The sequence below is a fragment of the Chiloscyllium plagiosum genome, chromosome 31 (genome assembly GCF_004010195.1).
Source record: "Chiloscyllium plagiosum isolate BGI_BamShark_2017 chromosome 31, ASM401019v2, whole genome shotgun sequence".
NCBI classification, from domain to species: Eukaryota; Metazoa; Chordata; class Chondrichthyes; order Orectolobiformes; family Hemiscylliidae; genus Chiloscyllium; species Chiloscyllium plagiosum.
Genome location: NC_057740.1, coordinates 22,833,300 through 22,857,704, shown reverse-complemented (window position 1 = coordinate 22,857,704; position 24,405 = coordinate 22,833,300). Strand labels below are relative to the sequence as shown.

The 24,405-nt window shown below is 42.5% G+C and overlaps 1 protein-coding gene across 1 annotated transcript in view; it reads left to right on the top strand.

Moving 5' to 3' along the window:
• The window catches only part of LOC122565047 (transcription factor 12-like), a 148,845-nt gene that overhangs the window by 66,741 nt on the left and 57,699 nt on the right, over window positions 1-24,405 (top strand). Inside the window, exons 6-8 of the mRNA XM_043720678.1 lie at window positions 49-116; window positions 2,151-2,286; window positions 3,752-3,801. Of these exons, the coding sequence (XP_043576613.1) occupies window positions 49-116; window positions 2,151-2,286; window positions 3,752-3,801 (254 nt within the window). The remainder of the gene's footprint in view (window positions 1-48; window positions 117-2,150; window positions 2,287-3,751; window positions 3,802-24,405) is intronic.

Here is a 24,405-nt window from a genome sequence, read left to right as displayed (position 1 = left end):
GCTTAATGATTAAACTGATACTAAGATGCCACTTTTTTTGAAAAATAGTCAAAAATACTGAGAGAGTTCCTTTCCCACCCTTTGGAAGAGATTCTGCCATGTCAAGTTTAAATCAGGTAAGTGGAATTCATGTATAACTTAATTTTCTTTTAGCCAAGGTTGTTCTACCTCACCTGTAACTGTTACAAAATTTAATTTTGTCTAGGCACAGATTTGACATGGTTGAAAATAAGCAATTTGTTTAAATATATTCAAGTTAATGGTAAAACTAAACTTGAAGTTTATTTTAACCTTAGTAATTCTTTCAAAATTTTTACTGGTATATTTAAGTTACTGAACAAACTTGCAGAAATTTTTGGATTTATCAATTAAACGAGTGACAAGTTTGACCTTTTCATGATAGTAATCTTTTACGTTCGATTAGTGATTTTTTTTTTGTTTTAGCATCAACTCATCCCCATAGGCATCACAGCAGTGGAAGGATAATTATGCAGATTATTTTCAACTTTTTTCATTTTTAAGACTGCATGCTGTACACCACTGGAGTTTTCTTAAATCTTGCTATCTAAAGTCAGAAACTGGTTTAAATATTTAGTTTGAAAATACAGATTTGGCATTGAATTTTCAAAGGATTTCTTGTTCAAATCATGTTTGTGAAAATAACTGTTAAATCGATAGTTAATCGTTGAGGACCGTCTCAAAATATGTAAAGTTCTGATAGCTAATTTTGGAATTTCATGTGCATAAGATGTAAGTAGGGCATGAGAGAAATAGCAGACATGCTCAAAATTTGATTTTAAAAACTGGTAATATTCAGCAGTTCAAGCAGCATCTAAAGACTGTTGATGTTTCAGGTCAATGACTTTTCATCAGAATAGTTCATCAACATGTCTGCCGTCCATACTAGCGCTACAGGCAGATGAACCTACTGGTTTAAAAACAATTAATCTGTATGCATCAAATGGCTGGCTTGAACATCCAACTAATTTCACCTTGACACAATAGAGAGAGAAAATCCCAGTTGTTTTTCTCATGCAGTCTGTTTAACGGAGATGGACTTTTTTCATTTCCATTTACTTGTTCCATTTTATTACTGGCTAAATTATTGATCAAGCAATTTACTCAATGCTCCAACAAAAAAGTTCATATGTTCTGCAGAAGTGTCACAGGACCTGAAAATTTAACTCTGCTTTGTCTCCACAGATACTACCAGTCTTGAGTTTTTCCCCAGTATTTGTTTTTGTTTCTGATTTCCAGCATCTGCAGATCCTTTGGGTTGTTTTATTAAAGAAATTCTTAATTGCTCTGAATTTAGTTTCTGAAACTCAGTAGTTCAAAAGAGTAACTACTATGTTCTCAAAGACCAAAGGGATTTAGAATTATAAATCAAAATATAATTGGTACAGTCAACCATTTTTTATAACATTGTATAGTTCCAAAACATTCTTAGTAGTGGGCTACTTTTTTTGAATAAATTCCATTTGGGTGTTACAAGATATTTTGACAAGTTCATTTTTAAACAAAAGTCTAATCGTAAAAGGAACCAGTAGTGCTTACTTGTTCATACAATTACTGTTGCTGAATTTCATCTCTTTTCCCCACCCCCATCCCCAACACACCACACTAGCATTTCACTTCTATCAGAATTCACAGATCACTTACCTGTTACTGTAAGATTGATCTTTGAGAAGTGCTTAAGCTATTTTATATTTAACATTAACATTCTGAATGGACACGAAAGTCTTAACTCTTGTTTAATCAGGTCATTAAGGAAATCAGTGATTGCCCCCTCGTTTAATTTGTCATTGCTTCCAGTGGCTTGAAGAGAAAGTGTATAGTTTGTGGTCTATTGGCTGTACAGCTATATAGTTTGACCCGTCAAAAGGTTTATTCAGTTAAACTATTGAGATGTATTTAGAAAGTTTCATTACTTTTTATTTTACAGTTTATTCATTGACTGGAATTATCATGTAGCCTCAATAGAATTGTGGATTTTTTTTTCACCCCAAGTTCAGTTCCATGGTTAACTTCTTGAAATATTTGGAAAACCAAAAATGCAATAAACATTATCATCAATTTAAGTTGTATGGAATTTAGCTCTAAGTATGCTCTAGCTGACAAATCATAAATGCATTAATTATCTGTGGCAGGGAAGTTTTCTGAACTCTGAAATGGGAATGGCCAATTCGGGAGCAGTATCGCCAACTGGAGTCAAACCAGGATCTCAGTATTACCCCTATACCAGCAATCCTCGAAGACGGCCCGTGCAAGAAGCGAGTAATTTAGGTAACAGTCACATAACATTACTTCATATTATAGTAAGCAGTATTGACATTATTGCCTAATCGTCTCTGTAATTCTCATTTTAAATGTCTATCCTTGATTTGCTTTCCTTATAACCACAAATCGAGAAAGTGTACTTTTTTCCTCAAAAATATCAACTATTTGCTTTAATAAGTGGAAAGCTGTTTTGGATGTTTGTTTGGATACACCTTTTGATCACCTTTATTTCTTATCTACTCTCTGTGACCACTGACATACACTCCATGGCAGTCCATTTGTCTGTATTTCTTTTTATGGCTTTCTCTCTTCCTTTCTCAAGTTTTCTTTCCTGCTGTCTAAATATCTTACCCTGAATTGCTTATTTTTGATTCCAGACATGGCATTTGTTACAAAGCTAACTTATCTTTTTTTCAGTATGGATTTCTTGGGTGAAAGAAGTACAGCAATCCATAATACATGAGTTTTTTTCAATGCAAAGTGGGTGGCGGTCTTTCTAGTCTGTGTTCGAATATTTCAAAGAATCGGAGTCATCAGGAATGCATTAGTGTGGCAAGGAAAGTAGTGGACATAGGACCCAGTAGAGACCCTACTAAAATGAGAACCAGAAGAAGTGACTGACAAATATCTGGTATACCTGAGAGAGAGAAGCTCAACAGAAACTAAGTAGAAGAGCGTGGAGACCACAGCAGAGGAGCAAAGAAAGAAGTTCCAGGCATGAATCAGCATGCAACGTCACTTTGCTGAAGTAAGACTTAAACCCGGGAGAGATCAGAGGAGTTTGAGTTGGTGTTGGAATGCAGATTTGGAACACCAGATTTAATTGTAGGAAGTGAACAGATAATTAAGCGTTCCAAGTTGGTGGGAGTTCAAAAGTGGATCTTCAAAAATGAAGAGTAGAAATCCCTCTGGATGAAGACCAAGTATTAACAAGATTGTTGTGACTGAGTGATTTTTGATGTCTGGATCAGTTACCCAAAAATACATGGGATTTCTGGAGAAGGGCTTATGCCCGAAACGTCGATTCTCCTGCTCCTTGAATGCTGCCTGACCTGCGCTTTTCCAGCAACACATTTTCAGCTCTGATCTCCAGCATCTGCAGTCCTCACTTTCTCCTACATGGGATCAGTCAAGGTTACATGTGCCATTAAATTTGACTATGGTGTGTTTGTTAATTCATGTTTGCTTCATATTTAATTTTGAATTTTAAGAGTATGAAATCAATATTGTTGTTTTATGTTTTTGACTTGGGCTAGTGATTTTTTTTTTGTTCAAACCTGTTGAATCTTGTAGCTGTATTGTGTTCGGCGGATTTGAGATTCCCAAACTTCATCCGCTTGATGCAAAAGTTACAAGTTCTCAAGATCGTAACTTGTGTGTCTGGTCCAAGATCATAAAACAATAAGAATAATTTTAATTTCATTGTTTATTAGCTTTGTAACATTAAATGTTAATCCATGTTTCCCTCTAGAATCCCAACCCAAGAAAGTTCGAAAGGTACCTCCTGGCCTTCCTTCTTCGGTGAGCATTTTGTTTCTTGATAATGTAATTTTTAAAATTAGCTGAAGGTATCTTGTTTAATTTATAAATTAGATTATTTCTCTGTCAGCTTGTCAAACACAAGTACCACATAAGCAGAAAATTGTCTAGCTGAGTGTCAGGAAGAACTAAGTCATTGTTTAGATTAGATTAGATTACATTACATTACAGTATGGAAACAGGCCCTTCGGCCCAACAAGTCCACACCGACCCGCCGAACCCACCCAGACCCCTACGTTTACCCCTATACCTAACACTACGGGCAATTTAGCATAGCCAATTCACCTGACCTGCACATCTTTGGACTGTGGGAGGAAACCGGAGCACCCGGAGGAAACCCACGCAGACACTGGGAGAACGTGCAAACTCCACACAGTCAGTCGCCTGAGGCGGGAATTGAACCTGGGTCTCTGGCGCTGTGAGGCAACAGTGCTAACCACTGTGCCATCATGCCGCCCATTGTCTTCGATCTCCATCACAAATTCTGTTCCCTAGTTTTGATTCCAGCTGACAGTTGTCTAAGGATGAAAGATATTTTCAATCGATTATTCGAATCCAAAGTGAGCTTCTGACCACTCATCTGTGAGTCACTATGATTGCCATCTCCTGTCATATTGCATCCCTGCCTCGTTTGCTCTTCTACTGGAAACCTTACCCATGCTTTTATTATCACACTCTTGACTAGCCTGCTGAGTTCATCCTTGTGTAAACTTAGGGCCATCCAAAAGCTGGTTTTCCCTTTGCTCTAATTGTACTAAATTACATTGACCGATCATCACTGTAATTACATTAGCACGGGTTAGTTAATGTTCAAACCACCATCTGACTTGTGACCCTCTGTGATACGTGCATTAGTCAATTTATATTCTTTCACAAAGCTATCCACCCCCTCAATCCCTAAAAGCTGCTTCACTGTGCAGTGCCTTTAGTTGCTTTGATTCCCTTCCTAAACATCTCTACCCCTGTTCCTTTCCCTCTCCTTTTTAAGGTGTTCTTCAAAATTTACCTTCGATCAAACTTTAGGTCATTCCTCTAATATCATGTGGCTCGGTGTTACATTTTTTCTGAAGATGCTTCTGTGAGCACTCTTGGAATGCTTTACTATGTTAGAGGTGCTATACGAATGCAAGCTGTGGTTCAGTTGTGTTGCATACTGTTTACCATTTTGTTGGGTTGCTAAGTATACAAACTTCTATAGTTACATAAAGTATTTTTCACTTTGTATGTTTATTATCAGAACCTCTTATCCTGAATGCATCATAGTTCTTGCTCCCCTGAATAAAGAACCAGTGCAGAAACCACTTAGAGCAGACTGCACCAATAAGCTTAGGCTGTTCTCCACGTGTTAGTTGCGCTGGACTCCAGAATTGGTAACCTTCAATATGTGGGTGTACCTACTAGAGAAGGAGAAGGGTGTACCTGCCCTTCTGTTAGAAAATTAGAGTCATAATGTGTGGCGCTGGAAACACAGCAGGTCAAGCAGCATCTGAGGAGAGGATAGTCGACATTTCGGGCAAAAGCCCTTCAGGAATGGGAAATAAGGCAGGATAAGTGACTGAGGTATCAGTAGGGGTGCAATTTGGGGCTAGTGATCATAATTCTAATAGTTTTAAAATAGTTATGGAAAGGGATAGAACTGATCATGAAATTCTAAATTGAAGTAAGGCCAATTTTGATGGTATTAGACAGGAACGTTCAAAGTTGATTGGCAGCAGCTATTTGCAAGTAAAGAGACAGTTGGGAAGTGGGGGAGACCTTCAAAAATAAGATAACGAGATTTCAAAAACACTATGCTCTTATTAGTGTGAAGGGCAAGGCTAGTATGTGTAAGGAATACTGGATGACTAGACAAATTTGAGGCTCTGGTCAAGAAAAAGGACGCATATATCAGAGATAGGCAGATGGGATCTAGTGAATCCCTAAAAGATTATAAGGATAGAAGGAGTATACTTGAGAGAAATCAGGAGATCAGCAAAAAGGGGACATGAGATAGCTTTGGCAAATCAAGTTAAGAATCCAAAGGTATTCTATAAATAAACCAAGGGTAAAAAGAGTAACTAGGGAGGGAATAGGGCACCTTAAAAATGAGCGTGGCCATCTGTATGGAACCACAGGAGATGGGTGAGATACTAAACAAATATTTACTAGTCTGTATTTACTATGGAGAAGGACGTGGAGGCTAAGGAATTTGGGGCAATAAATAGTGTAGTCTTGAAAACAGTTCATATCACAGAAGGTTGCATAAAGGTAGATAAATTCCTGGGACCTGACCAGGTCTTTCCCAGAACTTTGTGGGAAGCTAGGAAAGAGATTGCTGGGCCCTGAGATATTTATATCATCGATAGCTACAGGTGAGGTACCAGAATACTGGAGTTTCACTAACATGTTGAAGTTATTTGAGAGGCTGTAAGGAAAGGCCAGGGAACTATGGACCGGTGAGCTTTATATCAGTGTGGATAAGTTCTTGGACGGGATTCTGAAGGACAGGTTTGACATGCATTTGGAAAGACAAAGACTGATATAAGGAAAATCAGCATGGCTTTGTGTGGGAAAACATATCTCAGTAATTTTGAGTTTTTTGAAGAGGTGACAATGAAAATAGATGAAGGTAGAGTGGTAGACGTCGTCTGTATGGATGTCAACGAAGCATTTGACAAGGTTCTGCATAGTAAACTGTTAGTAAGGTTAGATCACATGGAATCCAAGGGGAGCTAGCCAGTTGGATACAAAATTGGCTTGAAGGTAAGAGGCAGCGTGGCAATGGAGGGTTGTTTCTTGGACTGGAGGCCTGTCACTGTTGGTGTGCCTTGAGGATCTGTGCTTTCGTTCATTATTCTTCGTCATTTATATCAATGTGAATATAGGAGGTAAGGTTATTACGTTTGCAGTGGTGTAAAATAAGTGGTGTACTAGACAACAAAAACTATTATCTCTGAGTACAACAGGAGCTTGATCAGATGGAGTTTAATTTAGATAGAAGAGGTTGCATTTTGGTAAGGCAGGACTTATACACTTAATGGTAGGACTCTGGGGAGAATTGCCAAACAAAGAGACCTAGGAGTGTCGGTTCATAGTTCCTTAAAAGTGGAGTTGCAGGTAGATGAGATGGTGAAGAAGACATCTGGCACAAGTTGCCTTTACTGGTCAGTGCATTGAGCATAGGAGTTAGGGTGCCATGTTGCAAATGTATAGGACATTTATTGGCGACTTTTGGCGTACTGTGTACAATTCTGATAACCCTTCGATAGGAATATGTTGTTAAACTTGAGAGGGTGCAGAAAAGATTCACAAGGATGTTATTGGGATTGGAAGGTTTGAGTTACAGGGAGAGGTTGAAATGGGTTGGGCCTGCTTTTTTGTGGAGCATTGGAGGTAAGAGGGATGACCTTATAAAGGCTTATAAATTAATGGGGGTCATTGATAGGGTGAATAGCCAAGGTCTCCTTCCTAGGGTGGGGTACTCCAGAACGAGAGGGCATAGGTTTAGGATGAGAGGGGAAAGATTTAAAACTGTCCTGAGGAGTAACATTTTCACGTAGAGGGTAGGGAACAAACTGCCAGAGGAAGTGGTGGGGAAGGGTACATTGACAGCAGTTAAAAGGCATCTGGATGGGTAGATGAATAGGAAGGGTTTGGAGGGATATGAGCCAAATACTGATGATGGGACAAGGTTGGGTTGTCTGGTCAGATTGGGTTGTTTGGTCAGCGTGGATGAGTTGGAATGCATCGTCTGTTCACATGCTTTATGACTCTGACGCTTAAGTCACATAGGTGGTTTTCAAATTGATCAAGCTCATACTGATGTATGGTACTTTCTTCCAATATCAATCAACAGACCATCTTCAGAGAAGCTACTAGCAATTCTTGATGAGTTAAGAAAGATGGCTGCTTCTGAGTTTAAGCTATGTGTTGGGGTATGTGTTTATTAAAACTCTACTACCCTGAAATGTGGTTATTCAAGTGCACTCTTGGGAGCTTAACTGCTGATAGCAGCATTAGCAGTCTGACTCTGGAGGCTGAGACTGTACAACCGATTATGATGTGTATGTGTCTCAGGGGACAAGTAAAGTTTTTTTTGATATGCTTGTTTACATGCCCTTGGGCATGTTGAAACTAGAATTCAGTATGCTGAGTTCAACAGTTACTTTTCAAAGCCAACTTGCAATTCAACACACAAAGTAAAATGCAAGCATGCCCAGTAAGAGCCAGAAACTCTACTGTATTTCAAAATGATCTGCAGACTCTCATACATTAGAATTTTGATAAGGACTATGATGAAAGATGGCACCATGGAGAATAATGGGAATTGGCAGATAAGAGCAACTCATGAAGGCAGGCATTTTAAATGAATATATTGGTAGGTATTGTCATGGAATGGTAATAGAGAGTCTTGGGACTAATGATTCAATGGATGAGAATTTGAATTACACCATGCAGTTCACTTTAAAGTAATTGGTATAAGAACTGGACACCTTTTTTTTGAAATAAAAGTTAATACGTTTGATTTGGCATGCATTGTCACACTGAATAACGGAAACAGATTCAACAATTGCTTTCAGAAGGCAGTTGGAGAGATATTTTAAGGGGAACACCAGCAGCACTGAGGAAAAGGCAGAAATATGGAATTAGTTTTTTGTTGAGGAACTGGGACAAACCTTTTCTGTGCATTCCATGCGACAAGAAAGTGTTCCAAAAATACTTCTATCATGCTGCTGATTGATTAATAAATTCCTTAAGATTGTACATAGTAAAACATTGTAAAGGGAAGTATTTGTGGCTTTTTGGTGGTTAGACCCCAATAGAATAGCTTGCTATTCTAATGTGTAATATCTTTAGTCAGAACAATATTTGATTTCAAATTCCAACCAGACGCACGCAGGCACACGCACAGATCCACCCCCGACCATTATGCCAGTGGTCATTTTCTCTTTGTCACTGTCTTGGATGCCAATTGCTTTCATCTTACTTGCATGGAAGCCTTCATTCTCATCGGAGGGTGAAGTCTGCTAAGCAAATTCCAATCTCTCTGATTCAGCTTGGTTCATAACCAACCCAACCACCCTGTAGCTCAACATTTCAATTCCCCCTCCCACTCCACCAAGGATATGCAGGTCTTTGGACTCCTCCATCGTCAGACCACAGCGAAATGACGGTTGGAGGAAGAACGCCTCATCTTCCGGCTAGGAACCCTCCAACCACAAGGGATGAACTCGGATTTCACCAGTTTCCTCATTTCCCCTCCCCCCAGCCTGTCTCAGTCAAATCCATCAAATTCAGCACCGCCTTCCTAACCTGCAATCTTCTTCCCGACCTCTCCGCCCCCACCCCAGTCTGACCTATCACCCTCACCTTGACCTCTTTCCACCTATCACATTTCCGACGCCCCTCCCCCAAGTCCCTCCTCCCTATCTTTTATCTTAGCCTGCTGGACCAACTTTCCTCATTCCTGAAGAAGGGCTAATGCCCGAAACGTCGATTCTCCTGTTCCCTAGATGCTGCCTGACCTGCTGCGCTTTTCCAGCAACACATTTCCATCTCATAACCTTTAAAGTAGTATGCATTATTTGGGCAAAGGTGAGTACACAGAATTCTTGTCATCTGGCTTTTTAAACATAATTGCTGTGAATCTACAGGAATAAAGCATTTTGGTACAGTTGAAGCAAAGTACTGCTGTTGACGGGTAATACTAATAGTAATTTATTGTTGAACATGCTTATGAAAACACAGTAAAATTTGTTTCAGTAGCCATAAGCCTGCACCATTTAATTACATAAATTACAAAAACAAAGAAACCATACAAAGTTAGGACAATTTACATCTCTTGTTCCATACACGGCTTCATGATTTCCCAAGTGGCTTCAGGACACCATGCTCCACAGCTGCCAAATCTGAGGGTGCAACACCAAGGAGGAAATAGCCTCTGCCGACATTGACCAGACGCAGAACTTTGCCTCTGTCAAAAGCTGTCCTTGAGGCTGAAACACCAAGGAGGAAGCATGCTAAAGCTGCTGCTGACCAGACCCAGAATGTCACTTCTGCCAAAACCACCTCATCACTGATACTCCTGCTGCTATAGCCAGGAGACTATCCCAACTCTCGAGGATTGGAGCCATCTCAATTTTTGAGAACCAATTGACTGTCTAAATTAACTCCCAAAGACAGAGACATTATTCATTCCGCGCCATTGCAGATGCTGCAAACACATCAGAGGACTAGAACAGATCCTAATTCATTGATGCTGGTTGCTCAAGCCATGACCGTCATGGTTACAAGGAATGGACCTGATCCAGTGTTCCAACAGCTTCCCGCAACCTTTTTCCACTACCACAGTCGCAGAAAGAATAAAAAATGAATTTGATTCAAAAGTTAAATGAAGAAAAATAAAATTTAAGAATGCAGTTGGTCACACGAGAGGAAGCAGATGGTCCGGAAGCCAGAACATTGCCTACCTTGCCGCCTCTGCCATCCAGAAGTGAGATTCACACCTGAGCTTTTAATGCTGATCAGTTGTGGATGAAATGTACTTAACCTGAAAAACCAACGCAATTAATTGCTTTTGGATGTAAATTGAGACATTAATTTGTACTCATTGGGAAATAAACTTTTTTTTTAACTTTGCATCCATATCATGGTCTAAAAACCCATCTGTAAATTATATCTTAATTCCTGCCAATCTGCACTATTTAGACATTAGAAGTTCAATTGCAGCTAATCCACCATTCAACATGAGCTTTGTTAATGGCAGCCAAATGGCGATATTGATGTGTATTGGGACCATGTTTCTATTTTACTCAAGACTCGCGTTAGAACCCAACTGGGTGTTTATGTTATAACTGGATGAAATTAAGTTAAAATGGACTGACATGTAGTTACAGTTTAAGTATTGTTTTATGCAGTTCTCTCGTGACACAGTTGAGTAGGATATAAGCAAAATTATATTTCATTATCAATCCCTTGTGAGTACGTTAACATGATATGCAGAACTTAAAGCACACTGGTGCTTCGCATACACAGTATTTATGATCAAGCTGAGTTTGTTAAAAGTAGTGTCACGTTTCTGATCTGTTAGCTTGAAATATCATCTCCAAGCTTAGTTGCATATGGATGGAAATCTGAAAAGTGCTGAAAGTTTACATCTGTATGATGTCATTTGCCTTGTTTGAGGAATCTGCAGCCTTGCTCATATTACTTGGTTAAGTGTCATTTTCAGAGCTTTCTGCTTGAGGTCCGCTGCAAATATTGACTCATTTTCACAGACCTCTGAAAAGTAGTATTGCTGTCACCATAAAAATATTTTTATTCATTGTTTTTCCATCGCTAAATTGAAACTAGTCAAAACCAACAGTATTCACTCAGTGAACTGAAGTTTGAGTAAGGAATAACTGAATCAAATAAAGAAAAATAATTTGGTCTCTTTATGTCACATTATTTGTTTATTTTCTTATTAATATTTGATTTATTTTAATTTGAGTTAAATAGCAAAAGTCACGGCAATTTTGAATGCAGAAAAGTGGAATTATGCGAAAGACTAATATTTGTGTAAAAGTTTGAGGAGTTGGGAGTAATATTAACACTGCCATAACTTATAGCATAAAATGCACAGCTATTTGAAATATGGAAATAAACATTTCATATTTAGAAGATATGATTCAAGTATGACAAAAAAAGCAGTTGGAAATTTTTGTATGCAAAAGTCAATGCTGGTCCATGACTTCTGATGTATTGACATAGCAGGAGATCTTCTGAAGAAGTAGAATTTTGAATTCAATAGTATAAACATCAATACAATGATCTTGCTGACCCCAATTTAAAAACCTGTCATTAAATCTGCCATGAAACACTGTCCACAGCTTGGCAAGTTTCATTTTTGTGTTCAAGTAAATTTTAAGTTACCTTTTAATTTCTTCTAAACTTAAAAATCAACCAAGTTGTCATTTTTAATTTACTATCTTCATTCGAGGCACATTTTAGCTTTCTCTGATGTCTTGTTAGATTGGGATCTTTTACAGCTGGCTTTGTATCACATACTTGTTACTTCAGTAACAGAAGTACTTTGCAATGTGCATTTACGATCGTTAAACTTGAAATTATAAACTACATGAAAAATTACTTCCTTGCCCACCGACGCACAGTGGCAGTAGTGTGGGCTATCTGCAAGGTGCACTTCAGTCACTCCTGGTTTCTTTGGCACCTCCTGAACATAAGCAATTTGAATTTTCAAACCGCTGCACCCCTCTTTTCCCTCCTCCTCCTCCTCCTCCTCCTCCCCCCACCCCACCCCCATTCTGTAAGGCTAATTCTCTTGGGCCTTAACTCTATGTATGTTTGTTTTTTTTTGTCATTTGTTCCAGCTCCTCTTGGCCTTCAAGTCCTTGATATCTAAGATCGAAACCACATCTAAATTTTTTCAGATGTCTGGCCTCCACAAATATCTGTGATACAGAATTCCTGACTCTCCTCAGAAGAAATTCCTTTGCATCTCCATTTTGAATAAATGACCCTTATTCTATAACTTTGTCCCCTAGTGTGAGATTTCCCCCTCCCTGATCAATATTGGAAATATCTTTCCAATATTCTACCCTGTCAGTTCCACTCACTCTTGTATATTTCAATAAGATCACCTCTAATGATAAACTCTAATGAATAAAGGCCTAGCTTGTTTAGCCTATTCTTGATGAGGGGACCAGAACAGTTTATGGTACACCACATGCATCCTCTCCAACACCCTGTACACTTACAAGACATCTCGAGACCCCAGCAACTGCAGAAAGCTAAAGCTAAAACTCCTGGTTCTTGGGGAGCCTAATCCCACCTATTCAGGCTGCTTCTATTGTTCCAAATTCTGAGGGGAAAAAGAAATTAAAGCCTCACAAGCTGTTTACTCTATTGGCATTGAACAGATTGCTCAGTACCTTTTTGTGCCAACCTTTCTTCATTTAATAAAAACCAGGACAAAAAACACATCTTAAAACCATATTATCATCACACCTTCATTCCCCCACCTACTTAAACAAAAAGGGACCATCAATATACAAAGATCATTTAATTTCATTTTTAAAAGCCTTTCGCCTTTTGTTATTAGTGCACTATAATACATACACATTACTTTGACTCTAAGCATGCAAACATTCACTACAGTCCATTTCAGTTTTTGTCCCCTTGCCACTAAGCACCTTTGTCATCCTTTGTTGCAACAATGTGTCGGCAATTACATATTCTCTCTCTGCGGCTGCAGTAATAAGCACCGTCTAAACAGTCTAGAATTTTTATCCTTAATTTTTCCAGAAATGATAAGGGGTTATGATCAGTATATATAACTGTCACAGACACATTACTGGCAAAAATAAATGTTGAAAAGTTGCAATGCCAACACCAAAGTCAAGGTCTCTTCAATTGTGGAATATTTATGCTGATTATTCAGTTTTCTGGAAAACTACCCAATAGGTTTTTCTATCTTATCATCTTGCAAGTGTAAGCATTAACACCCACATCACTCTTATTAATATCTACCTTGAATGGCTTTGCATAATTAGGTCTGGCTAACGTTGGGGCAGTGGTTGCCACCGCATTCAGGCTGTCCATTGCCTTCTGACATTCCTCCGTTCACTGATGTTTTCTGCACTTTTCAACAAGTTAGCAACTGTGCTGCTAAAATTTGGTACTAACTCCTAATTAAAAACCAGGAATTGTACTTCCCTCTTCAATGGTATGGGAAACTCTCTAATAATGTTTGTTTTCAGATCCCGTGGGACCATCTGTCCGTGTCCAATAATGTGACCCAGGAAAGTGACCTGGGCTTTTGCAAACTCATTCTTAGCCAGTTTTATCACCAAGCCTGCTTCCCACAGTCAATTGACAACTCTAGTAGATGCTCTAAATATTCTTTCCATGTGTGACTAAAAATCACCAGGTCGTCTGTGTATACCACACAACTAAATAATCCAAAACGCCTATTTCATACTGAACAGCATGATTTTAAACTGGTACAGTCCATTCAGCATCACCAAAGCTGAAATTTCCTTTGCTCTTTGGTCAGAAAAAGATATCTGCCATTATCCTCTGAGTAAATCCAACTTTGAAAAGGAAAGAAGCACCTTATGTTTCTATGTAGCATTCCAAAGGATAGGATGTGAATCAGATTTAGTAACTGACTTTGTGATAGTCCACACATGATTGCTGGATGCCATCTGGCTTTGGCGCCATTACTATGGGTGAGTTCCATTTGCTGCAACTCGCTTCAATTATATGCTGAGTTGGAGGGTTGGATCTGGGATGAGGTGGGGGAGCAAAGATTTGGAAACTAGTGAAGTCAATGTTGATGCCATGTTGTTGAAAGATCCCAAGGCGGGCAATGAGGCAGTCTTCAGGTGGCTTGGATTTGGCAGTAGAGGAGGCCCAGGACCTGCATGTCCTTGGCGGAATGGGAGGGGAGTTGAAATAGCCACAGGGTTGTGGGGTTGTTTGGTGCATGTGTCCCAGAGATGTTCACTGAAATGTTCTGCAAGTTGGTGTCCTGGCTCCCCAACATAGAGGAGACCACATTGAAGCAACGGGCACAGTAGAATGAGGTGTTTGGCACAGACTTTCCTGCACATCCAATGTGGAAGGATCCTTTCCCACCTTGGACAGAGGTGGGGGGGGGGAGGTGTGGGTGCAGGTTTTACCTCTTGTGGCGGCAAGGGAAGGTGCCAGATGTGGAGGGTGGGTTGGTGGGGAACATGGACCTAAGTAGGGAGTCGTGGAGGGAATGGTCTATGCGGAACACAGATTTTCCTCCCCAGGCCTATTTCTGGTGGTGAGGTCTGATCGGAGATGGCAGAAATGGCAGATAATGCTCTGTATCTGGAGACTAATGGGGTGGAAGGTGAGGACCGGTGGGGGTGGGGGGGGGTTACTATCGTTGCGGTTGGTGGGGTGGGGTTTAAGGCCAGAGGCGCAGGAAGTGGAGATGTGTTGGAGGGCATTGTTGATCAAGTGGGAGGGGAAGTTGCAATCCTTGAAATAGGAGATCATCTGGGATGTCCTGGAGTGGAATTGCTCCTCCTGGAAGCAGATACAAGTGAAGGAATTGGAAGTAAGGGATCGCATTTTTAGAGGAGGGGATGGGTAGGAGGAGGTATAGTCCAGGTAGCTGTGGGAGTCTATGGATTTGAAGTAGATGTCAGTGTTGTTAATTGCTGGAGGTGGAGACAAAGGGGCCCAGGAAAGGGAGGGAGGTGGATGGTCTCGGTGAACTGACCACTCTTACTTTCAAGTACTGTCTAGCCAACTCCTCTGCTCTATATAAACATTCCCTAAAATTTGACAGTTCAAATATGTAGTCTTTGAATTCTGACTCACCAATTTCTCCTTAATTTTAGTGGTCCTCTCACTTCATGCCCAAAAACTAATTCAAATGGACTAAGTTTTGTTGATTCATTAAGTGTATCCCTAATTGCAAAAAGTACAAATGGAATTCCTTTATCCCAATCTTCTGGATTAGTTATAGTCTTGTCTGTAAGCCCTCAATATGATCTTTATAAAGGTTGCCACCGATCTAATGCCTCCTGCAAATCTAGCTGTCATGCAATGGATTTGTATTGTTTCATTCCTAAACTATCCATAACTTCCTTGAATAATTTTGATGTAAAATTTGACCCTGTAGCTAGATTTTTTAAAAATTGAGCAACTCTTCTGCAATCCTTTTAGCTAAGATACTTCATAATGGAATGGCCACTGGAAATGTAATGGACACATCCATTATGGTCAACAAATACTGGTTCCCACTTTTTTTTGTTTTAGGTAGGAGTCCTATTGCTAATCAATTAAGCCTCTTGTTCAAAGTTCCTCGAATGTGGAAATGGATATTAAGGGTGCTGGTTTTATGACTGCCTGAGCTTTATCAATTACCTGATGTATATGACATGTCTGGCAAAATTAAACCACATCCTTATCCTTATACAGTCCAGGCCAATAAGTTTTTTTTTTCTTTGTATTTTGGCTTGCGTTTTCCCTGCTCCCAAATGACCACCTACTGGTAATTCATGTGCTACCCACAACACCACCTTTCTATAACTCACTGGTAATGCAACTTGATGAACGTCTGCCCATTTTAGATTAGATTAGATTCCCTACAGTGTGGAAACAGGCCCTTCGGCCCAAACAGTCCACACTGACCCTCCAAAGAGTAACTCACCCAGACCTATTTCCCTCTGACTAAAGCACCTAACGCTATGGGTAATTTAACGTGGCCAATTCACCTGACCTGCACATCTTTGGACTGTGGGAGGAAAAACCGGAGCACCAGGAGGAAACCCACACAGACATTGGGAGAAGGCTGGAATCGAACCTGGGATCCTGGTGCTGTGAGGCAGCAATGCTTGTCACTGTGCCGCGCCATGTCTGAATATGCAATGGTCTCCATTTCCTAGTCAAGATTTCATTTTTAAGATAGTAAAATTTTGTGATGCACTCAGATTCTTCTGTGCATGCCTTTTGATACAACTGTCAATTTTTCCTCTTTCTGTTGGAATTTAGCTAATTTCCCTGAACTAAAACTATCAACTTTTTCCTTCACTTTTTTTCTCAACTGTTTGATCAAACATAGTTTCTGATAATTGAATATCAACATCCTTATCTTTATTCCTTGATTTCTCCTGCTTCAGTCTGTGTAGCTTTGTGACTTTGTTACCATTGAGTCAGGAAAAATTCCAGGATTTGCTTCCTGTAACACCTCAGTTGCCTGAGGGTTTTTTCCCTGGTTTTACAACCACAGTAGGCATCACTCCCAGCTGTGATCTGGTTAAAGCATTGCCGAGGATAAATTCTATTTCTGGAACAGAGAATTTCTCCCTTACTCCTATCACCACTTCTCCACTTTCCACTGGATTCTCTAATCTCATTTTATATATTTGAACACTGCTGTGCTCCCCATGAATTCCATATATTACCACCTTTTCTGGCAGTATTGCTTCTGAATTACATATCTCCTTATTCAAAGTTTGTGGGAAGTTTTTGTTGCAAACGTTTTGTCCCCTGTCAAGGTGACATCCTCAGTGCTTGGGAGCCTCCTGTGAAGCGCTTCTGTGGTGTTTCCTGCGGCATTTATAGTGGCCTGTCCCTGCCGCTTCCGGTTGTCAGTTTCAGCTGTCCGCTGTAGTGGCCGGTATATTGGGTCCAGGTCGATGTGTTTGTTGATGGAGTTTGTGGATGAGTGCCATGCTTCTAGGAATTCCCTGGCTGTTCTTTGTTTGGCTTGCCCTATAATGGTAGTGTTGTCCCAGTCAAATTCATATTGCTTGTCATCTGCGTGTGTGGCTACTAGGGATAGCTGGTCATGTCGTTTCGTGGCTAGTTGATGTTCGTGGATGCGGATCGTTAGCTGTCTTCCTGTTTGTCCTATATAGTGTTTAGTGCAGTCCTTGCATGGGATTTTGTACACTACGTTAGTTTTGCTCATGCTGGGGGCATGGATAGGGTGAATAGACAAGGTCTTTTCCCTGGGGTGGGGAAGACCAGAACTAGAAGGCACAGGTCTAGGTTGAGAGGGGAAAGACATAAGAAACATAAGGGGCAACTTTTTCATGCAGAGGGTGGTGCGTGAGTGGAATGAGCTGCCAGAGGAAGTGGTGGAGGCTGGTATGATTGCAACATTTAAAAGGCATCTGGATGGGTATATGAACAGGAAGTGTTTGAAGGGATCTGGGCTGGGTGCTGGCAGGTGGGACTAAATTAGGTTGGCACATCTGGTTGGCATGGGCGAGTTGGACCAAAGGGTCTGTTTCTGTGCTGTACACCTCTATGACTTCTCTGACTCTGAGTAAACCTTACCCACGCAAGTAAATTATTTTGAGAGATCTGGCACTTTCTTCTCAACCAACCCATAATCAAACTTTACATTTTTTTTAAAACCACCAACACTGACTTCATGTGGCCTACTTTTATTGCAGTGAAAACACCTGAGCATTTTTACTTCCCCTTCCCTTTCATGGGTTTCCTTTTTTTACCCTGTGGTAAACTATCTTTATTACCTTCAATGAGATCACCACCTTTTTCCTTACTACCTGAGGATTTCTCTTTTTTTTCCCCAATTTCTATTCCCCTCAGATTGAAATTGTTGTTGGACACCAAACTTTGATTTATGAACCAACTCATCTGTCATTTCCACTACTAATCTTAGTCTTAACTCTCTGCTCTTCCTCCTGAGTTCTCACTACTTCAGGAAGTGAATTTTTGGACTCCTCCAAAATAATCGTCTGTCACATGATTGATCTATTTTTAATCCCCTATCAAAATTACTTGGATCCTTTCAAATTCAATTGACCAGGGTCCCTCCTTAGATTCCTAAAATGTTGTCTGTTGGTACCTGATACTAGCTCTTTTTCACTGCATCATACTCCCCAGATACCACCTCTGATACTGATGTAAATACCTCACTAAATGTACCTGTGCACTTCTGATGGATCAACAACATGATCACCAACCATTTCATTTGTTTAGCTACTTTCAAATAAAATGAAACAGTCCACTGCTGTGTTCTCTTCAGCTCATCAATGACCCTGATCTTTCTGGTCAGCTCCATTCCTCGAGAGTGAAAAGTCTGTCTGTCATTTCTTACCTTTTCCCTCCCTGTTGTGGACCTCTCCGCCTAGTTTTGGGTCAATTTTTCCTACAGTGATACAAAGGAGGGATTGAGTGTGACAGAAATTGATGCAAAAGCAGTTAGCATATGAATGGGAAGCTAGCTTACTTTTCTCTTGGGCCTTCTGGCCAGTGTTTTAAAATGAGCACCTCCGTATGAGGGGTAGTTCCTGGCTTGTGTCTGAAGAGATGTCCAGCTGAACTTGAAATGTGACATCAGAGCCTTGGAAGCCAATAGGTTCTAGCAGTGGTGTGCACAATTGTCTCTCTCCATGCAGTTCACCAAGAAATGTGCTCAATATCTTCCTTGCCTTAAAAATAAATGATGAGAAGCATGTGTCCATGTGAGAACTCAGTCCTGGCTCATGAGGAATGATGCCATGAAACTAACTTGCCTCCACTGTTTAACTTCAAACAGGAAAACCTTAATCCCTGGTTTGTCACCACCTCCTCACTGCTTCTAGTTCCTGTTTTCAATCTTAATGGAGTCATTTGCAATGGACTTTGAATGCAGCAAGGTGAAGGACCGATCCGTTTAGAGATTAAAATCACCTGTGACTTGCCTCCATTATTTCTTGTCTCACTGTAGGACAAGGCATAAGTCAACTCTTTGGGGGTTGAACGATGACTACCACCCATGATTTCTTTTCCTTGCTATTCCGCCTTTCCACCCAAATTGATTCCACATTACAATCTATTGCACTTGTACCTTGACTCCCTACCACACTGATGCACCCCTTTATTAGCAATGCTATCCCACCACCTTTTCCATTTTTGCCTATTTTTCCTGAATGTCAAATTTCCTTAACTTCCCATTCCTATTCACCTTGCAAACCAATCTGTAATAGCTACAAAGTCACATGCATTTATTACTATTTGTGCGTCAAAGTATCTATCTTGTTACAAGTACTGTGTGCATTTCAATGATTTTTGACTTTAAGGGGATTCGAGGAGGTGAGTTACATGTAGTGGTTTCCTAGCCTTTGATTTAGACTGCTAGCCACAGCCTTTACATGGCTAGTTCAGTTCACGTTCTGGTCATTGGCAATCTTTCTTAAAAGTTTAGATGTTTTTATCCTGCCATAATTTTTTAAATTTTTGATTTGTATGTTTATATTTTCAGAACCTTTATGGGTGTAATTTTACAGCATTTGAAAGACAACTTCTCAGGATAAATACACTTCTAGAATCAGTAGAAATCTTTGTGATTTAGTCATGTTTCTCAAGTGTGCATAGGATTTTTTCCGTCAATTTTGAAACTTCACTTTTATACCTACTTGTAATAAGACTCCAGTTTGTTTGCCCTTTTGCAAAGCAAATACACAAGCTAACAAAAATAAAGACAGTGACATCTGCAGATGCTGGAGATCAGAGTCGAGTGTGTGTTGCTGGAAAAGCACAACAGGTCAGGCAGCATCCAAAGAGCAGGAAAATCGAGGTTTCGGGTCAGAGCCGCCCTCCTTCAATGAGGTTAGGAACCTCGGGGGTTGAGAGATAAATGGGATGGGGCTGGAGAGAAGGTAGCTCAGTGTGCAATAGGTGGATGGAGGTGGGGGTAAACATGATAGGTCGGAGAGGAGGATGGAGTGACAGGTGGGACAGGTCATGAGGGTGGTGCTGAGCTGGAAGATTGGAACTAGGGTAAGGTGGGGGAAAGGGGAAATGAGGAAAATGGTGAAGTCCACATTGATGCCCTGGGTTTGAAGGGTCCCAAGACGGAAGATAAGGCGTTCTTGCTCCAGGCGTTGGGTGGTGAGGAAATGGCGATGGAGGAGGCCCAGGACCTGCATATCCTTGACAGAGTGGGAGGGAGAGTTGAAATGTTCGGCCACTGGGTGGTGGGGTTGATTGGTGCAGGTGTCCTGGAGACGTTCTAATAAGCGCTCTGCGACAAGGCGTCCAGTCTCCCCAATGTAGAGGAGACCACATTGGGATCAACAGATATAATAAATAATGTGGAAGTACAGGTGAAACTTTGGATGTGGAAGGCTCCTTTGGGGCCTTGGACGGAGGTAAGGGGGGAGGTGTGGGTGCAGGTTTTGCAATTCCTAGGTGGTAGAAGAAGGTACCAGGAGGGGGAGGATGGCTTGTTAGGGGACGTGGACCTGACCAGTATGTCGCATAGGGGAATGGTCTTTGTGGAAAGCATTTAGGGGTGGGGAGGGAAATGTATCCCTGGTATTTGGGTCCATTTGTAGGTGATGGAAATGTCAGCGGATGATGCGATTTATGCAGAGGTTGGTGGGGTTGAAGGTGAGAACCAGAAGTTTCTGTCCTTTTTTGCGGTTGGACAGATGGGATTAGAGGGTGGAGGTGGATGAGATGCGTTGGAAGGCGTCTTCAACCATGTGGGAGGGGAAATTCCAGTCTTTAAAGGAGGAGGCCATCTGGTGTGTTCTGTGGTGGAACTGTTCCTCCTGGGAACAGATATGGCGAGGAATTGGGAATACGGGATAGACATTTTTGCAGGTGGTAGGGTGGGAGGAGGTGTAATCCAGGTAGCTGTGGGAGTCGATAGGTTTGTTTTTAAAAAAAAAAGTCAGTGTTGAGTTGGTCCTCGTAGATGGAGAGGTCTCGAAGGGGAGGGAGGTGTCAGAGATGGTCCAGGTGAATTTAAGGTCTGGGTGGAATGTGTTGAAGTTGATGAGCTGTTCAACCTCCTCGTGAGAGCACAAGATGGCGCCGATGCAGTCATCACTGTAGTGGAGGAAGAGGTGGGGAGTGGTGCCGGTGTAACTCCGGAAGACGGACTGTTCTACGTAGCTGACAAAGAAAAGAGCATACCTGGGGCCATGTGGGTGCCCATGGCTGGAGGAATTGGAGGCTTGGAAGGAGAAATTGTGGAGGGTGAGGACCAGTTCAGCCAAACAAGTAAGAGTGTCAGTGGAAAGGTACTGGTGCGCACGTCGGGAGAGGAAGAAACTGAGGGCTTGGAGGCCCTGGTCATGGCAGGTGGAGGTGTAGAGTCACTGGATGTCCATGGTGAAGATGAGGTGTTGGGGGCTGGGGAAAAGGAAGTCTTTGGAGGAGGTGGAGGGTGGTGTCCCGAACATATGTGGGCAGTTTCTGGACCAGGAGGGATAGGACCGTATAGAGGTAGGTGGAGATACGTTTGGTGGGATAGGAGCAGGCTGATGCAATAGGTTGGCTGGGGTAGTCAGGTTTGTGGTTCTTGGGTAGGAGGTAGAATCAGGCGGTGCGGTATTCCCAAACTGAGGTTGGAATCTGTGATCCCCTGGGGTGATGAGGTTGTGTATGATCTGGGAGATGATGGTTTGGGGGTCGGGTGTGAGGTCATGGCCGAGGGGGCGGTAGGAGGAGGTGTCTGAGTTGGCACCTGGCTTCAGCGGTGTAGAGGTCAGTGCGCCAAATTACCACTGCACCTCCTTTGTCTGCTGGCTTGATGGTGAGGTTGAGGTTGGAGCGGAGGAAGTGGAAGGCTGCACATTGTGAGGGAGAGATGTTGGAATGGGTGAGGCAGTTGGACAGGTTGAGGTGGTTGATGTCACGTTGGCAGTTTGAAATAAAGAGATCAAGGGCAGGTAGCAGGTCAGCACGGGGTGTCCAGGTGGATGGGGTGTGTTGGAGGTGGGGAAGGGGTCCTCGGTGGGAGGGTGGGTGTCTATGTTGCAAAAGTAGGCGCAGAGGTGGTGGAAGAAACGTTCAAGGTCACAGTGTATGTCGAATTCATTCATCTGGGACCATCGAGGGATAAAGGTAAGGCCTTTACTGAGGAAAAAGCGTTCGTTCTCAGTGAAGGGGGGAGGTCTGGGGGAATGGTGAAGATACAGCAGGAATGGGAGCTAAGACCTGGAGTGGGGCTGGATTTCAAGGTGATGCTTACAAAAGGGGGTGGAAGTGGTGCTTATGGTTAAGTTAATGGGCGGAAGTAATGTCACAGGAGGGGAGGGCAATGTTGCTGTATGGTTTCAAGGTCGCAGTGTGTGTCAAACTCATTAATCTGGTACAGTAGATTTCTTCCGCTCCAACCCCAACCTCGCCATCAAACCAGCAGACAAAGGAGGTGCTGTGGTAGTTTGGCGCACTGACCTCTACACCCCTGAAGCCAGGCGCCAACTCAGACACCTCCTCCTACCGCCCCCTCGGCCATGACCTCACACCCCATCCCCAAGCCATCATCTCCCAAACCATACACAACCTCATCACCTCAGGAGATCTCCCACCTACTGCTTCCAACCTCATAGTTCAGGAATACTGCACCACTCGATTTTACCTCCTACCCTAGATCCACAAGTCTGACTACCCCAGCCGACCTATTGTGTCATCTTGCTCCTGCCCCACCGAACTCACCTCCACCTACCTCGATACTGTCCTATACTTCCTGGTCCAGGGTCTCCCCACATACGTTCAGGATACCACCCACACCCTCCACCTCCTCCAAGACTTCCTTTTCCCCAGCCTCCAATGCCTCATCTTCGCCATGGACATCCAATCCCTCTACGCCTCCATCTGCCATGACCAGGGCGTCAAAGCCCTCCATTTCTTCCTCTCCCGATGTCCGCACCAGTACCCTTCCACTGACATTCTTATTCGTTTGGCTGAACTGGTCCTCACCCTCAACGATTTCTCCTTCCAATCCTCCCACTTCCTCCAGACGAAAGGAATAGCCAGGGGCACCCGCTTGGGCCCAAGGTATGCCTGTCTCTTTGTCAGCTACGTAGAACAGTCCATCTTCCGCAGTTACACCAGCACCACTCTCCACTTCTTCCTCTGCTACATTGGTGACTGCATTGGCGCCACCTTGTGCTCCCACGAGAACTTCACCAACACATTGCACCCCGACCTTAAATTCACCTGGACTATCCCGGACACCTCCCTCCCCTTCCTAGACCCCTCCATCTCCATCCACGAGGACCAACTCAACTGACATTTTTTTACAAACCTATCGACACCCACCACTATCTGGATTACTCCTCCTCCCACTCTACCTCCTGTATTCCCAATTCCTCCACCTCTGCCGCATCTGCTCCCAGGAGGACCAGTTCCACCACAGAACACACCAAATGGCTTCCTCCTTTTAAAGACCTGAAATTTCCCCTCCCACGAGGTTGAAGGTGCCCTCCAATGCATCTCATCAACTTCCCACACCTGCCCTCCCGAACCCCACCCCTCCAACCACAACAAGGACAGATCCCCCCGGTCCTCCCCTTCCACCCCACCAACCTCCACATAAATCTCATTATCCGCCGACATTTCTGCCACCTACAAATGGATCCTACCACCAGGGATATATTTCCCTCCCCACCCCTATCCGCTTTCCTCATAGACCGTTTCCTCTGCGACTACTTGGTCAGGTCCACATCCCCTAATAAGCCACTCTACCCTCCTGGTACCTTCTCCTGCCACCACTTGAATTGCAAAACCTGTGCCCACACCTTGCCTTTTTAATCTCCATCCAAGGCCCCAAAGGAGCCTTCCACCTCCATCAAAGTTTTACCTGCACTTCCACGTGTCATTTATTGTATCCATTGCTCCCGATGTGGTCTCCTTTACATTGGGGAGACTGGACGCCTTCTCGCTGAGCGCTTTACAGAACATCTCCAGGGTACCCACACCAATCTACCCCACCACCCCATGGCTGAACATTTCAACTCCCCCTCCCACTCTGCCGAAGGCACGCAGGTCCTGGGCCTCTTCCATTGCTATTCCCTCACTACCTGATACCTGGAGCAAGAACGCCTTATCTTCCGCCTTGGGACCCCTCAACCCCAGGGCACCAATGTGGACTTCACCAGTTTCCTCATTTCCCCTCCCCCACCTTACCCTGTTCCAACCTTCCAGCTCAGCACTGCCCTCATGACCTGTCCCACCTGTCAATCTTCCTTCCCACCTGTCCATTCCGCCCTCCTCTCCGACCTATCACCTTTACCCCCACTTCCAGTCACCGATTACACTCTCAGCTACCTTCTTCTCTTCTCCTCTCTTTCCCACCCCCCCTAAAAAACT